The sequence below is a fragment of the Leptinotarsa decemlineata genome, unplaced genomic scaffold (genome assembly GCF_025532065.1).
Source record: "Leptinotarsa decemlineata unplaced genomic scaffold, Ldec_3_MD MMD2_tig00001973_RagTag_RagTag, whole genome shotgun sequence".
NCBI lineage: Eukaryota > Metazoa > Arthropoda > Insecta > Coleoptera > Chrysomelidae > Leptinotarsa > Leptinotarsa decemlineata.
The window spans coordinates 2,803,471-2,819,782 of NW_027412572.1; the positions used below are offsets into that span (position 1 = coordinate 2,803,471).

General features: G+C 34.2%; 1 protein-coding gene across 3 annotated transcripts in view; it reads left to right on the forward strand.

Annotated features, from left to right (window-relative positions):
• Positions 1-16,312, forward strand: part of Arr1 (Arrestin 1) — a 61,470-nt gene that overhangs the window by 34,659 nt on the left and 10,499 nt on the right. For all 3 annotated transcript variants that reach the window (XM_074176680.1, XM_074176677.1, XM_074176679.1), the window contains exons 2-4: positions 15-287; positions 2,848-3,071; positions 9,582-9,739. In XM_074176680.1, the coding sequence (XP_074032781.1) occupies positions 110-287; positions 2,848-3,071; positions 9,582-9,739 (560 nt within the window). In that variant the 5' untranslated portion in view covers positions 15-109. The remainder of the gene's footprint in view (positions 1-14; positions 288-2,847; positions 3,072-9,581; positions 9,740-16,312) is intronic.

A 16,312-nucleotide genomic window follows, 5' to 3' on the forward strand; every position in this document is an offset into this window, starting at 1 on the left:
TTTTAATTTTTCAGACGGAGTATTGAAGATCGACAATGAATACCAGGACCGCCAAATATTTGGCCAAGTGGTCTGCAGTTTCCGATATGGGCGAGAAGAAGACGAAGTAATGGGTTTGAACTTTCAAAAGGATTTGTATTTGGCATCTGAGAAGATATACCCTCCCCCAGAGAAGTCAACCAATACGAAATTACAGGACAGACTGATAAAAAAGTTGGGGGAGAATTGTTATCCGTTCACTTTTACTCTACCTCCTAGCGCGCCAGCTTCAGTTACTTTGCAACCAGGTATTTATATATCATCAGTTCGAACTTTCATTGTCTAGTATGATATGAATTGATTTGAAATCCCTGAAATAATCTGTAAATAAATTACAAAGATTAGCTGAAAAAACAATTTTATTAAGCAAAAAAACTGAAATTACAATGAATTAACATACAAACAACAACCAAAAAAATTAAAGAAAAAGAACTATTAGCACGAGCTGAAAAATTAAAAAATCATTACCAAGAAATGAAAAATAAAAGATTCCAAACAAAGTTACTTCACGACGTTTCGATTGTTAGTATCCACAATCGTCTTCAGGTGATAACTGGACTTATTCCTTCGAGATCTCTTTATTGACTATTTATAGATCATTCGACTGCTTTCACCTATCACCGTTTTGCAGGAGTTGGTCGTGTTCCGCTCGATTGGAGGTTTCCATATGTTACGTATATCTACGCTAGCTTGGCTAAATGCGTTGTTGGACAACATATATGCCGTTCCTTTGAATTTTCTCCTAAGCCAATGTTCCTCCTTGTGGATGATTTCAGCTGGAGCCCACTTGATGTTATGTTGATGAGTCCAAACATACTCTGCTATTCCGGATTTGCTGGTTTCTCCTCGCTGTGTGTGTTTTTTGTGCCCGGCAATGCGAACTTTCAATGGCGTCATAGTTTCACCGATGTATGATTCTCCGCACTCGCAGGGTATCCAGTAAATGCAATTCTTGGAATCGCAGTCCGTGTTTGGTGGCCTCGTTTTCGTGAGGCTGCTACGGATAGTGTTTCCAGATCTGAAACAGGTTCTGATGTTATACTTGGACCCAATTCTTCTTATCCTTTCCGACAATTCTCTGATACTACGATATTTTTTCTTTGTCGAAAATCGGGATTTTTTATTAGCGATTTTTTTATTGAAAAAATCACTACGCCACTGGATTCAGAGTGCCTCTAAACAGGTGTGACCAAAATTTCATGAAAAAATATTCATTATTAACAAAGTTATGACAACTCAAAAATTCGAAAACTCACACAGCTAACAGTCACAAAAAAACACCCTATATCAACAGATATAGCCATGAGAATATTTTTTTTATGATTTCAACAATAAAGTGCCGCCAGATGAAAAAAAAAAAAAATAGCGTAAATATTTTTAATGAAAATAACGGAATTACATTCAAGTTTTCACGCAAATTAACTAAAACTAAGACCTAATATTTCAATTTAAATCTTAGTTGCCATGGAAATGATATTACAGTTTGACACTTGTGAAAGATTTAAGTGTACTATTGTCAACAATATTCACCTTACAGTTCTTCGAACTAGTTTGTGCCATGGCTGCAAGATTGAGCGTAAGAGAGAAAATTGAAATTGTACGCCTTTCGGGAGATGACGTTAGAAGTGCTAGAGAGGTTTGTAGAGTATTTAATGAGAGACATCCAGATCGTCCTCGTATTAGCTGCGGTACAGTAAATAAAATAAATAAAATATTCAATGACACTGGTGCAGTATCAAAAATGATGTTAAAAAGTAATCCTGTACAAAGACGAAACAGGAATGACAGGAATGATCAAATCATTTTAGATTATTTCGGAAATAATCCTAATGCCAGCATAAGGAATGCCACTATAGATTTGAATATTCCACGAGAAACTATTCGGAGACGTCTCAAGGTGAAGAATATTAAACCTTTCAAGCCGAAATTTTTACACACACTTCAAGAAGGCGACGAAGCAAGACGCCTGGAATATTGTTTATGGGCCCAAGGGGAATATTTAAACAATAGACATTTCCTAAAAAATATTTTATATACCGACGAAGCCACTTTCACTACAAATGGAGTAGTGTCATCACAGAATTGTCGCTATTGGGCAGCGGATAATCCTAACTGGGTAATAAACTGTAAAAGCTAGTATTCCCAAAAAATCAACGTCTGGTGTGGGATATTGAACGAACGAATTATTGGTCCTTTCTTTTTTGAGGAAAACATTAATGCGCAGAGGTTTCTAGAATGTTTAAACACAGAGTTTTGGGATGCTATTCACGAGCTGCCAATCAATGAACGATCAAATTTAATTGTCCAGTTAGATGGATATTCAGTTCATTATGCCAGAGCTGTGAGGCAATAGCTTAACGAACATTTTCCAAACCGATGGATAGGCCGTGGTAGTCCGTTTATAGAGTGGCCATCCAGATCTCCAGACGTCACAGTTTTGGACTTTTTTCTCTGGGGACTTCTCACACAAAAGGTTTACAAAAACCGCTCAAGAGATAGAAATGAACTTTGTGCAAGAATTCGACAGGTATGTGCAGATATTAGCCCTCAAGAACTAAGGAACGTAATCAGAAACATTCATAAGCGCTACGACACATGTATCGAAATACGTGGTGGATTAGTAGAGGCTATTAGAATATGAGTTAGAATTAATTGTTGCACTGAATCGAAACATTTCAATAATTAGTTATTAGTTACGTTTATTAATTTTTTTTTATATTTTATTTATATTCATTTTGACTTGTGTAAAACTTTATGTTAAACAACACCAATAAACTATTCTACTCTATTCTATTATTTAAATTACAGGCCAAGAAGATGAAGGTCAGCCTTGTGGTGTGAATTACTATGTCAAGATATTCGTTGGTGATAGTGAAACCGATCGATCGCATAAGAGGGGAACTGTAACAATGGCTATAAGGAAAGTGCAGTATGCGCCTTCGAAGCAAGGAAGACAACCCTGTACTGTGGTGCGAAAAGATTTCATGCTGAGTCCTGGAGAACTTGAACTTGAAGTTACTCTAGATAAACAGGTAATCGTGCGAATCATATGGTTTTGAATTGTTGAGACTTTAAAGCTTTGGTTTACTTGTGAAAAACGAGTTGAATGAATATTAATTTAGAGAAACAACAATAAAAATTAAAACAACGATAAAAATAAAATAAAAAACAACAATAAAAATTATTTGGCGCTCCCGAGCGACTTCACTGATTCCAGTGGCGCATTTGCTTTTTCAGCTGCAGGAAAACCCGGGAAAACCTGCAGCACCACATCATCTGAAGATCTTGATCTAACAATGTCCTCTCTCTCATAAAACAAAATGTAGGGTGTCTCCAGAGGCTCCAATAAATTCAATGCATCGCCAGAACACTTCGTGACACGACTATCGTCAAACTCAAACCAGTCTGTTTCTTCTTTGACCAAAGCGTAATAATGACCAAATTCAACGCCAGAACCACAGTGAACAATGACTGCATGAATATTATAATAGTGGTCTGCTAGGTTCATCTATTTCGAACCTTCCAAAGAGTTTCTTGCTTCCGTTAGAGGTTGAGTCTTGTTTGAAAATCATCAGTGTTATTATTAGATTGACTGGAGCCTCAGCTATACTTGTTTCCTTATAACAGTCAGTTAGTTTGGCACATGTTTGACAATACAGTCGATCATCACCTGTTGAAAATTCCATTTTCAGATGATTTAACAATAAGCTTTGCACGGACTGGTTATTAGTCATATTAGGAAAAGCTAGATGAAGTTCCAGAAATTCACATAAGTTTTCGGTACTTCTTGAACATTTACCACAAAGTAAACAAGTGAGGATTTTTCCAGCAAAAGATTTACAAACACAAGACGGGATGGGTTGTACGGAATCATTCAGTCCATAGCGGTCAGGAGTATTGATTTTGCTATTGTTTTGCTCACGAAAAGTATTCAACAAGAACCCCAAGAATTCGGAACAATCTTCTTGTTGTCCTAACGAGTATCTAGTAGACTTCAAAGACTCCAGGAAATCGGTTGGAGGGAAAGATGATACCTTCTTACGAAACTGGAGCTGCATGAACAGTTGTTTGAGTTTGATGAATAAGCAGGAAACATTCCCGTTCTCGTTCATCATTAAAACTTCGTTCTTGAAATTCTTCGTCATGAACAACACTTGTAAAATGCTATTCATGTAGCAAGTGTTTCCTAAATTATCCAATCCAATTTTCTTCTCTAGATTTTCAGGACAACTATCTACTGATTCGTAAGGAAGAACATGTTTCACAGAATCTCCATAAGAACCATTTCTCAAGCTGCGATCGATCCTTACAAGTGAAGAAGGGTTTCGTAGAGGGATCGATTCGGCTCTTGCTTCAAGCTCTTCCACTGAAAGGGTACCAGTTCTACGAGGACTGCAACTCATTTTTTGGGGGCAAGAATGACCTGAGTCCACTGACCGCACTGAAAAAGAAGAAGGTGGATCAATTACTTGTGAATTAACCTTGATAGGAGACTGATGAATATCCACATATCTCGGCTTGTTTCGAAGAGGTTTCAGTTCCGTACTGAAATTAGGGCAATGCATGATCTCATCAAAATTATGTGAAGGAGGAATAGTTCCAAGTACTGAAGCAGCATTGCCACGTTGAATAGCAATACTAATTCTTTCTATCAAAAAAGAGGTAGAATACAATGAACCTTGCTGAAGAGTCACAAACAGTTCATATGTAGATGAATTTCAGAGCGTAGCCAGGAATTACATAGGAATTACATAGAATACTAAATAGAAGGTTTTAAACTAATTTTAACACTTTTCATAATTGAAAAAATTTCATATTTCAAAGAAATCTTTTTTAAATTTACAAAATTCTGTTTTGGAGTGAAATAACTGGTCAAAAACAATGCCAATATAAACAGAAGTTAAGTCAATGCTTCTCACTTGAGAATCTGTAGACTTACCAGTACTTGATTGGTCAAAAGACGATGAACAACACGTAGTTGGAGTAAACGTACTGCTTTCTTCTTCTATCGAGCCAAAAGTGGTTTCTTCTACCTCTCGCGGCAACAGTGAAACTGACACTTTGTCACTTGATTCCTAATCTATTTTTAAAGTTTTTGGTTTGAAAAACTGATCAACGGTTCTCTCACTCACTTTTGAAAGAAGCAGTAGAGAGAAGTACAGTAAAAACTTGATTCCTTAACGTTAAACAAACATAAAAAGAACAACACTAATCCTGTCACTGTCACTACAAAGTATGAATTAGCTGACTGCACGACAGGAATCACTACCTCATCTTACAAGTAAATCTTTGCTATAATCGTAATGGCAGGATTGGCGGGCATGACAGGTGGACAGCTTCCACTAGCGGCTGGCTTGCGAACTAGACTTATTATGACGTCCAGTCGAAATTCGGCCAGCTATACAAACACTGTCATTAGGTACTCTACCCGAGCGGCCGAGCTCAAACGTATCGTTTGATAATTTATGATTTAAACAAAAGGACAAACCAACAATAAATAGTATGATAATTTAATGTTTGTAGACAAGAGCTATAATAAATTTTCTTTCTTTCACCTTCTTCATGCTTAATTTATTTTTTAATGTCTTAAAATTTCAGGGGGGTCCGGACCCCCGTTCCCCTCCTTCGCTACGCCACTGTTTCAGACTCAGTAATTAGTGAGTTCTGAGGATATCTTACTAATTGTTTCAAACGAAAGTTTATATTTTATTTAAATAATTTCATATTAATATTAGGCTGTTTCAAAAGTTTTGACAGTTTTAATGTCATGTGTTTCTGAAGCTCCATATCTCAATAAATATTCATTATACTGTGTCCTGGTCTCAGAGTAACAAAAGACAATAGACAGGCCTGTTGCATATACTTACATTGAATGCAGCATAACTTTGTTTACGGAAAGTAAGTTGGACCATAAAACAGTGGCGGTTGCTTTAATTGATAATCGGAGGGATATTATATATTTATAAAATAAATTATTTCAGGTGAAAATGTAAAAATGTATTCTGTTCAAATAATTCCTTCAGAAAATCTGATTTATTATTAATGATTATGGAAATGAGGCCATTTTCTCTACCACCTACAAGATTTTTATTTATGTATGACTTTATAATGAAGCGCGTGGTTTACTGGGTTAAAATTAAATTATTTCATATGAACTAACTCATAACAATGATGAATGTTAATTTCAAAAGTAATGAACTCTGCTTCATAAAATTAGATGAAGAAATTAGTGATTTATTCTCAGATTTGATGAACAAGCGGTACGGTTTGTGAGGTCCGATATAAAGAATTTTCGATTAGAAATCATGAATATTTATAATTACGATTGAGATTTGATATTATTATGTGATTTAATTCAAAATTGGTATCTAGGGGTCTTTGTGGACCGACATTATGTTTTTTTTTTCAATAATGCATGCTGACGAATTATATAATTACGAAAAATCATTAATGTAAATGAAAAATATGTTTTTCATATGTGTGCCATAGGTCATATTTATTCTGTGATCAACAGATTAAAAAGCATTCTGCTCAATGTTCAGTAATTATACTAAATAGTTATTCTTGTGCAACGGGTGTTGAATCTGTTATTGCTCACTTAACAAACTTACGTCACACAAAGAATATGATTTCCGTTCTGGTGTTTCTTTCTTTGCACGAGGCTGTCGCGTTGCATACAGACAATATTCAATAAGAAATGACGGTTGTCATTTTCTTAACCTTTTTTTGGTTGGGATATGTCAAATAATGAAATAATATAAACCTAGTTTCAAAAACTTTATTTATAAGAATTAGATTAAAAAATTATCATTAAAACATAAAAAATATCCCTTTTCATAAATTTGAATGAAATCGAAAATTCTTTATATCCGACCTCACAAACCGTACCGCTTGTTTATCAAATCTGAGAATAAATCACAAATTTCTTCATCTGATTTTATGAAGCAAAGTTCATTACTTTTGCAATTAACATTTATCATTGTTATAAAATAGTTTAAATGAAATAATTTAATTTTAATCCAGTAAACCACGCGCTTTATTATAAAGCGCGTGGTTTACTGCAAAATCCCTATATGAACGTAGCACTATCTACGCTGGAATGAAATTTTATAATAATCTTCCGAAAAACATAAAAGATATTGTCGTTGCTAACAGATTTCTGAAATCTGTAAGAAAATTCTTATGTAATCTGGAGCCATACAATACTGATGAATATTTTCTGGCCTGTGGAAATTTATGAAACAAAATTTTATTCAAAATTGTGCTATGTATTTATAGAAATTATCTCTACTTTCTGTATTCTGTATTCATGCGCAATATGACGCACATTTTAATATGTTTGTAATCGTGTTTGAAACTTGAAGCAATTCATTTTGAATGCTTCATTTTTAGATTTATATGTACACATATTTGATATCTTTACAATTTTCCTTTTGACGTATTTCTCAGACAAAAATTTTCTGCCACTCCTGTGAATGATTCAAATCAAATCAAATCAAAATATGCTTTATTACCCAAGATATAAACATCTTATTGGCAAAGTCTAGTAAAGTAAAACATGTATAAGGGACAATTAACAAATATAAACTATAAAATAATGCTTAAACACCGGAGCAGAACAATATTAAGTCCAGCTGAACAGCTACAAATATAAGTACATGAATTTATGAATATTAAGTAAACGTAAATATATAATTCTACACAATGAACATTGATAGCCATTTTGTGTTGGTTTCAATAACTTGTTTACACAAAGCTACATGTCAATTATTCGATAGAGCCTTGGTAGAATTCGTCCACACTATATATAATAGGGCCTCCCAACAAGGTATTCTTTCACTTTCTTTCTGAATTTCTTTCCATTATATATTCGCCTTAAATTAATGGGAAGGTGGTTAAATAACTTCTTGCCATTGAAAATAATAGAATTTTGTGTAAGGGCTAGAGAAGGTGTGGGAAGGGAAACGGAGTAAGACTGACGTGTACTATAAGTTGCGGTGTTCCCAAATTGATTTTTATATTTTTTGTGGATAAGACACACTGTTTCCAAAATAAAAAGACATACTAAGGTCAGAATTTTTTGCTTCACAAATAATGGGCGGCATGAATCCCTGTACTTAGCCTTGCATAAATATCTGATGGCTCTTTTTTGTAGAGAGAATATCATATTGAAACGAAATTTTGCACAATTTCCCCAGAAACAAATTCCATAACATAAATAGGTTTCAATTTGTGCAAAATAAACTGATCTTGTGATAGTAGTGTCCAACTCTCTTGCAACAACTCTCACTGCATGACATCCTGCTGCTAGTCTTTTACATAAGTAGTCGACATGGAAATCAAATTTTAGATTTTCATCAATGAAGAGCCCTAAAAATTTGTTTTTCTCCAAATTTTCAATTTTTACATTTTCCAAGTGTACTTCCCCTATGTTACATCTAAACATCTGTTGAAATAAATGTATCTATCTATCTATCTATCTAAAGCCATACATAAATAAAAATCTAGTAGGTGGAAGAAAAACTGGCCACATTTCCATAATCATTAATAATAAATCAGATTTCCTGTAGGAACTATTTGAACAGAATACATTTTCACCTGAAATGATTTATTTTATAAATATATACTATCCCTCCGATTTTATCAACTAAAGCAACCGCCAGTTTTATGGTCCAACTTACTTCCCGTAAACAAACAAAGTTATGCTGCCTTCAATGTAAGGATGGAAAATGCATCTCTATTGTCTTTTGTTACTCTGAGACAGAAATACTAATTGTTTCGCGCATGCGCACTGAAAATTTATATCCCGAAAAATGCTCTTTTTCGCCTCCTGGTAATTGGGTACTCTTTGGCAGAAACTGTTCGAAACTAGTGCAACAACATAAAAAATGAAAAATCGCTAATCGAATGTTCGTAGCCCGCGAAATTTGAACATTCACCTTATTTTTTGAACAGGCTACGTACATCTTATGGACGTCTTTGTTACCGTGTACTATTTTGTAAACGAAATTTTATATTGTTATTCGTGAATAAATACAATAATGTTTTAGAACATACCTATATCTTATTATGAATAAACTAAGATGTGAACCTTATGAAGGAACTTATAAGGTTAACTCAAAAATAAAAGTCGGAACATTCTTCAATTCATAAACATTTGTAAACCTAGAATTTCCACAGAAAATCTATAATATGTATGAACATTTCAAAAGTAGTGTAATTTTGATTATTCAGAAGATCATCAAAAATTTTTCTAGAAATTCCAGTTATTCAATTTTTAGTTTTTTTTTTGAAGATATATAATAATTTACTTTTATTTAATACATCTGATATTTTAGAATACAGATTGAGTATAATACATTGAAAATTTCTTTGGGCAATTTTTTCATTAATTTCATTTTTTGCAGTCATTTCAGTTTTATGTCGAGTGTCATGTGCATTATCATGAAATTTGATATTTTGTTTAGTTTTATTTATTTATTTGAAAAAATATCTCTCCTAAACATATTCCCTTTTCGATTCATTCTAAACCATTATTTCAGTTATATCATCACGGTGAGCAGATCGTTGTGAACATTTGCGTAAGAAATAACAGCAATAAGGTGGTGAAAAAAATCAAGGCAATGGTACAGCAAGGAGTAGATGTGGTACTGTTTCAAAACGGACAGTACCGGACGTCTGTGGCCAGCATGGAAACACAGTAAGTAATGTTTTACGTTGAATTGAGTAAAAATCGCAATACCTATTTCTATATTGAACAAAAGTAATTTTTTGTGGGGGAAAATCAATTTTTATCGACCTTCTTTGGGTATTTTCACCTTCCACAATAATAAAATTGTAATGAAGAACTTCCTACACGTGTATCAAACATATGACTTTCAACAATCGAAAATCTGTTTAAAATTTGTTTTTACGTTAACCAGCTGTCGCATCCCTACGAACGACAACCCTCATAAGTCGAAAGGTGTTCTAGCCAAGGATTAACGAGGTCTTACCTTTTAACGTGTGATTCCTAACCTAACCTAACAATCAATTTGAAACAATCTGAGCAAAATATAACATGAAAAAATTGTCGATTTTTTAAATTTTTTGCAATGGCAATTGTCACAAAATTACATTTCATTTATTTAAACTCGAGAGGGCCTAGTTATTGATTTACAATGAGCTTGAAAGAGTAATTTATAAACAATGATATTATACAGCGTGACTCACGGTCGATGGTAGGTTAGACGTTTCTGGAAAACGCAAAGCACGATTTTTCTGAAAATTTCACCTCTCACATTTCCTTACCTGTTCTATCGATCTAAAATATTTTCAGCATTGCGGCGTTGCCACTTCTATCAAAAAGTCTTAGCAATTATATTTTTTTCAATGGAACACCCCGTATATTAATACATTTTTGGAATTGCTCTGGTATTTTGATACTTTTTTGTTGATAATGTCCTATACCTATCTCTATCTATTATCGAGATAAAAAATAAATTGTGCTAAATATGGTCCAAAACATAGCCTTAATTGAAATCAAGTACATCAGTACTCTCAATTAATGAAAAGTTGATATTTTGATGATAGGTTGGACAAACTCGAAGTATTCAAATAACACCAAGAAATCGACTCCATATCATACAGGGCGTGCTAAAATTACTATTATTTCCATTGTGCATAAAAGTAGTCAAAAGTTCATTTTTTCAAATGAAACCTCCTGTATATTACTCGGTAAATTGAAAGATGGTGAAAAATGCTTCAAGATGATATATCATGTCCCTATACCTAAATCGTCAAGTTTTCTCAATAAAGTCGCTTCTTCTAGAAACATAATTTTTTTTTAGAATTTGGATTTAGGTAGCAGTGGAATTATCAAGCTTATAGCAGTTCGGTTACTTTAATAAGAAATTTACAAAGAGTTATCGACGGTGTTTCGAATCATCTTCCAAAATGAATGCAAATATCGATTATTCAAACGAAGTTCTTATGAAATTATTTATTATACACATGAACAAAGTGATCAAATAATTGTCAGAACGTGTAAAAAATTCAACCAAATGTATCCTGAATTAACACCAATGAACGAGAGGAAGTTTGTAAGGTTACAAAATAATTTCCTTAACTATGGCTCAAAGTTTCCAGGGAACAACTGTACCAAAAATCAGTCATTTCTAGGAAAAAAGTAAGATTTTGTGGGCTAAAACATGTGAAAGTACAGACAATAACAGAATAGGATGATTCAAAATAACAAAATTGTAGACAATTTTCACATTAAATGCTGAAAATGCTGTCCATTACATTCTAAACACTTTAAAATGTTTTTTTGTACGCGAAAGGGTATACAGTACTCCAGTGCCTACCAAAGAATTGCGACGGCGAATAGTGCGGAGTATTGAAGATCTGGATCCCCAGGAAATTGAAAAAGCAAGCACAAGTCGCGTACAAAAAAACATTTTAAAGTGTCTAGAATGTAATGGACAACATTTTCAGCATTTATTGTGAAAATGTGATATTTTGTTCACAATTTTCTTATTTTGAATCATCCTATTCTGTTATTGTCTGTACTTTCACATGTTTTAGCCCACAAAATCTTACTTTTTACCTAGAAATAACTGATTTTTGGTACAGTTGTTCCCTGGAAACTTTGAGCCATAGTTAAGGAAATTATTTTGTCACCTTACAAACTTCCTCTCGTTCATTGGTGTTAATTCAGGATACATTTGGTTGAATTTTTTACACGTTCTGACAATGATTTGATCACTTTGTTCATGTGTATAATGAATAATTTCATAAGAACTTCGTTTGAATAATCGATATTTGCATTCATTTTGGAAGATGATTCGAAACACCGTCGATAACTCTTTGTAAATTACTTATAAAAGTAACCGAACTGCTATAAGCTTGATAATTCAACTGCTACCTAAATCCAAATTCTAAATGCTGAAAATATTTTAGATCGATAGAACAGGTAAGGAAATATGAGAGGTGAAATTTTCAGAAAAATCATGCTTTGCGTTTTCCAGAAACGTCTAACCTACCATCGACTGTGAGTCGTGCTGTTTAATAACTATCGATCAGTCAGTTTTTAATAAATTGATGGATGTAGCCTTTACTACGTGGTATGAAATCATAATGAAGAAAAGAGAATTGAAACTTTCTATGTTTTTATCACTTTTATTTGTAACTAACGTTACTGCATGCAGTTTCAGCATAACTTTTGCTCATTTGTCCCAAAAAGTACAGAGTTTGGTTGACACTAGCTGCTACTCAATTCAAAAGCAGCTAATATCTTTTTGCTTTAATCTTTTTGCTTATTTAGAGCAGAAATTTCGCCTATTTAAAGCTTAACGTTCCCAAACAGTACAGAGTTTGGTTGACTTTCTAGCTACCCAAAGTTAATATATTTTGCTTATTTTGAGCATAACTTTTGCTTAGAGTTCCAAAGCAGTTGGATGACTCTATAGGTGCTATCCAATTCAAAAGCAGCTAATGATATTTTTTCATTTTAATATATTTTGCTTATTTGGAGCATAACTTTTGCTTATTCGGAGGTTAAAGTTCTCAAGCAGCACAGAGTTTGATTGACTTTCTAGATTCAAAAGCAGTTGATGATACCTTTTTGCCTTAATATATTGTGCTCATTTGGAGCATAACTTTTACATGTTCGAAGGTTAACGTCCTCAAGCAGCACAGAGTTTGATTGACTTTCTAGGTGCTACTCACTTCAGAAACAGATGATGATATCTTTTTGCTTTAATATATTTTGCTTATTTGGAGCATAACTTCCACTTAAAGTTTCAAAGCAGCACATAGTTTGGTTGACTCTATAGGTGCTATCCAATTCAAAATCAGCTGAAGTTACTTTTTTGCTCTTTTTTTTATTATTCTCTAGGTGCTGCCCAATTCAAAAGCAGCTAATGATATCCTTTTGCTTTACTATATTTTGCTTATTTGGAGCATAACTTTTACATATTCGAAAGGTTAACGTCCTCAAGCAGCACAGAGTTTGATTGACTTTCTAGGTTCAAAAGCAGTTGATGATACCTTTTTGCCTTAATATATTGTGCTCATTTGGAGCATAACTTTTACATGTTCGAAGGTTAACGTCCTAAAGCAGCACAGAGTTTGATTGACTTTCTAGGTGCTACTCACTTCAGAAACAGATGATGATATCTTTTTGCTTTAATATATTTTGCTTATTTGGAGCATAACTTTCACTTAAAGTTTCAAAGCAGCACATAGTTTGGTTGACTCTATAGGTGCTATCCAATTCAAAAGCAGCTGAAGTTACCTTTTTACTCTTTTTTTATTATTCTCTAGGTGCTGCCCAATTCAAAAGCAGCTAATGATATCCTTTTGCTTTACTATATTTTGCTTATTTGGAGCATAACTTTTACATATTCGAAAGGTTACCGTCCTCAAGCAGCGCAGAGTTTGATTGACTTTCTAGGTGCTACTCACTTCAGAAACAGATGATGATATCTTTTTGCTTTAATATATTTTGCTTATTTGGAGCATAACTTTCACTTAAAGTTTCAAAGCAGCACATAGTTTGGTTGACTCTATAGGTGATATCCAATTCAAAAGCAGCTGAAGTTACCTTTTTGCTTTTTTTTTATTATTCTCTAGGTGCTGCCCAATCCAAAAGCAGCTAATGATATCCTTTTGCTTTACTATATTTTGCTTATTTGGAGCATAACTTTTACATACTCGAAGGTTAACGTCCTCAAGCAGCACAGAGTTTGATTGACTTTCTAGGTGCTACTCACTTCAGAAACAGATGATGATATCTTTTTGCTTTAATATATTTTGCTTATTTGGAGCATAACTTTCACTTAAAGTTTCAAAGCAGCACATAGTTTGGTTGACTCTATAGGTGCTATCCAATTCAAAATCAGCTGAAGTTACTTTTTTGCTCTTTTTTTTATTATTCTCTAGGTGCTGCCCAATTCAAAAGCAGCTAATGATATCCTTTTGCTTTACTATATTTTGCTTATTTGGAGCATAACTTTTACATATTCGAAAGGTTAACGTCCTCAAGCAGCACAGAGTTTGATTGACTTTCTAGGTGCTACTCACTTCAGAAACAGTTGATATCTTTTTGCTTTAATATACTTCGCTTATTTGAAGCATAACTTTGACTTAAAGTTTCAATGCAGCACATAGTTTGGTTGACTCTATAGGTGCTATCCAATTCAAAAGCAGCTGAAGTTACCTTTTTGCTCTTTTTTTATTATTCTCTAGGTGCTGCCCAATTCAAAAGCAGCGAATGATATCCTTTTGCTTTAATATATTTTGCTTATTTGGAGCATACATTTTGCTTATTTGAAGGTTAACGTCCTCAAACAGCACAGAGTTTGACTGACTTTCTAGGTGCTACCCAGTTCAAAATCATTCAATGATATCTTTTTGCTTTAATATATTTTCCTTATTTGGAGCATAACTTTTACTTATTCGAAGATTAACGTCCTCAAGTATCACAGAGTTTGATTGACTTTCTAGGTGCTACCCAATTCAAAAACTGCTCATGATACCGTTTTGCTTTAACTTATGTTCTTATTTGAAGCTCAACTTTTGCTTAACGTCTGAAAGCAGCACAGAATTTAGTTGACTCTCTAGGTGCAACGCAATTCAAAAGTATTTATTGATATCTGTTTGGTTTATTATAGTTTGCTTATTTGAAGCATACTTTTTGCTTATTTGAGGGTTAACATTCCAAAGCAGCACAGATTATGGTTGACACAGAAGGTTCCCAATTCAGAAGCAGTTAATGATATCTATTTGCTTCAATCTATTTTGCATATTTTGAGCTTAAAGTCCCAAAGCAGGACACAGTTTGGTTGACTCAAGAGATGCTACCCAATTCAAAAGCAGCTAAAAATACCTTTTTGCTCTTTTTGCTTTGCTTATTCTCTAGGTGCTACCTAATATGCTGATATCTTTTTGCTTTAAAATATTTTGCTTATTTGGAGCGTAACTTTTGCTTCACATTTCAAAGCAGCACATAGTTGCTCTGAGGTGCAACCCAATTCAGAAGCAGCTAATGATATATTTTTGCTCCAATCTACTACATGGATCAATAAGTCCCGAGACTAACCCAGAGATGGCGCTCTTAGTAAACCAGTAACCACGTCTTTCTAGAGTACTAACCTTTGCTTGAAACGTGTCGAAATTTTAAGTCGATCGGACCAGAAACAGCTGAGTTATCGAGGTTAGAGTAAAGTCGTTTTGTAGTTTGTTTAAAAAATGGAAAAAACCGAGTTTCGTGTTCTGATAAAACATTGTTTTTTAATGGGTAAAAACACCGTGCAAGCGAAAGAATGGATTGAAAAATGAAAAGTGTTGTCCATCAAAAGCAACGATTTGTCGGTGGTTTGCCGAGTTTAAACGTGGTCGTACCGACACAAATGACGCAGAACGCTCGGGTAGACCTGTGGAAGCTGTTACACCGGAAAATGTGAGTGAAGTGACAAAAATTGTAATGAAAGATCGTAAAGTGAAGCTCCGTGAGATTGCTGAGATGACACAGATATCATATGGAAGTGTATTTACTATCCTTCATGAAAAATCGAGCATGAAAAAGGTTTTTTCTAAGTGGGTGCCGTGATTGCTTTCGATGGAACAAAAACAGCAACGAGTCGATGATTCAGAAAGCTGTTTATCGCTATTTACTCGCAAAAAAAAAGATTTCTTGCGTCGTTACGTGACCATGGACGAAACATGGATACATCACTACACTCCAGAGTCAAAGCGGCAGTCATCTGAGTGGCGCACAGCTGGCGAAAGCCGTCCGAAACGTTCGAAAACGCAGCAGTCAGCTGGCAAAGTGATGGCGTCAGTTTTTTGGGATGCGCATGGCGTGATTTTCATTGACTACCTCGAAAAAGGTAAATCGATCAACAGTGATTATTATATTGACTTACTGGTACGTTTGAAGGAGGAAATCGCAAAAAAACGACCGCACATGCAGAGAAAAAAAATCCTTTTTCACCAAGACAATGCACCTTGCCACAGGTCGATGAAAACAATGGCAAAATTAAACGAATTGGGCTTTGATCTGCTTCCCCACCCCCCATACTCACCAGATTTAGCCCCCAGTGACTACTGGCTCTTTGTTGATCTTAAAAAAATGCTCCAGGGAAAAAGATTTGGCTCAAATGAGGAGGTCATCGCTGAAACTGAAACTTATTTTGAAGCGAAAGATACATTTTTTTATAAACATGGTATTGAAAAATTGGAAAAGCGTTGGAACCATTGTATCACCCTAAAAGGAGATTATGTTGATGAA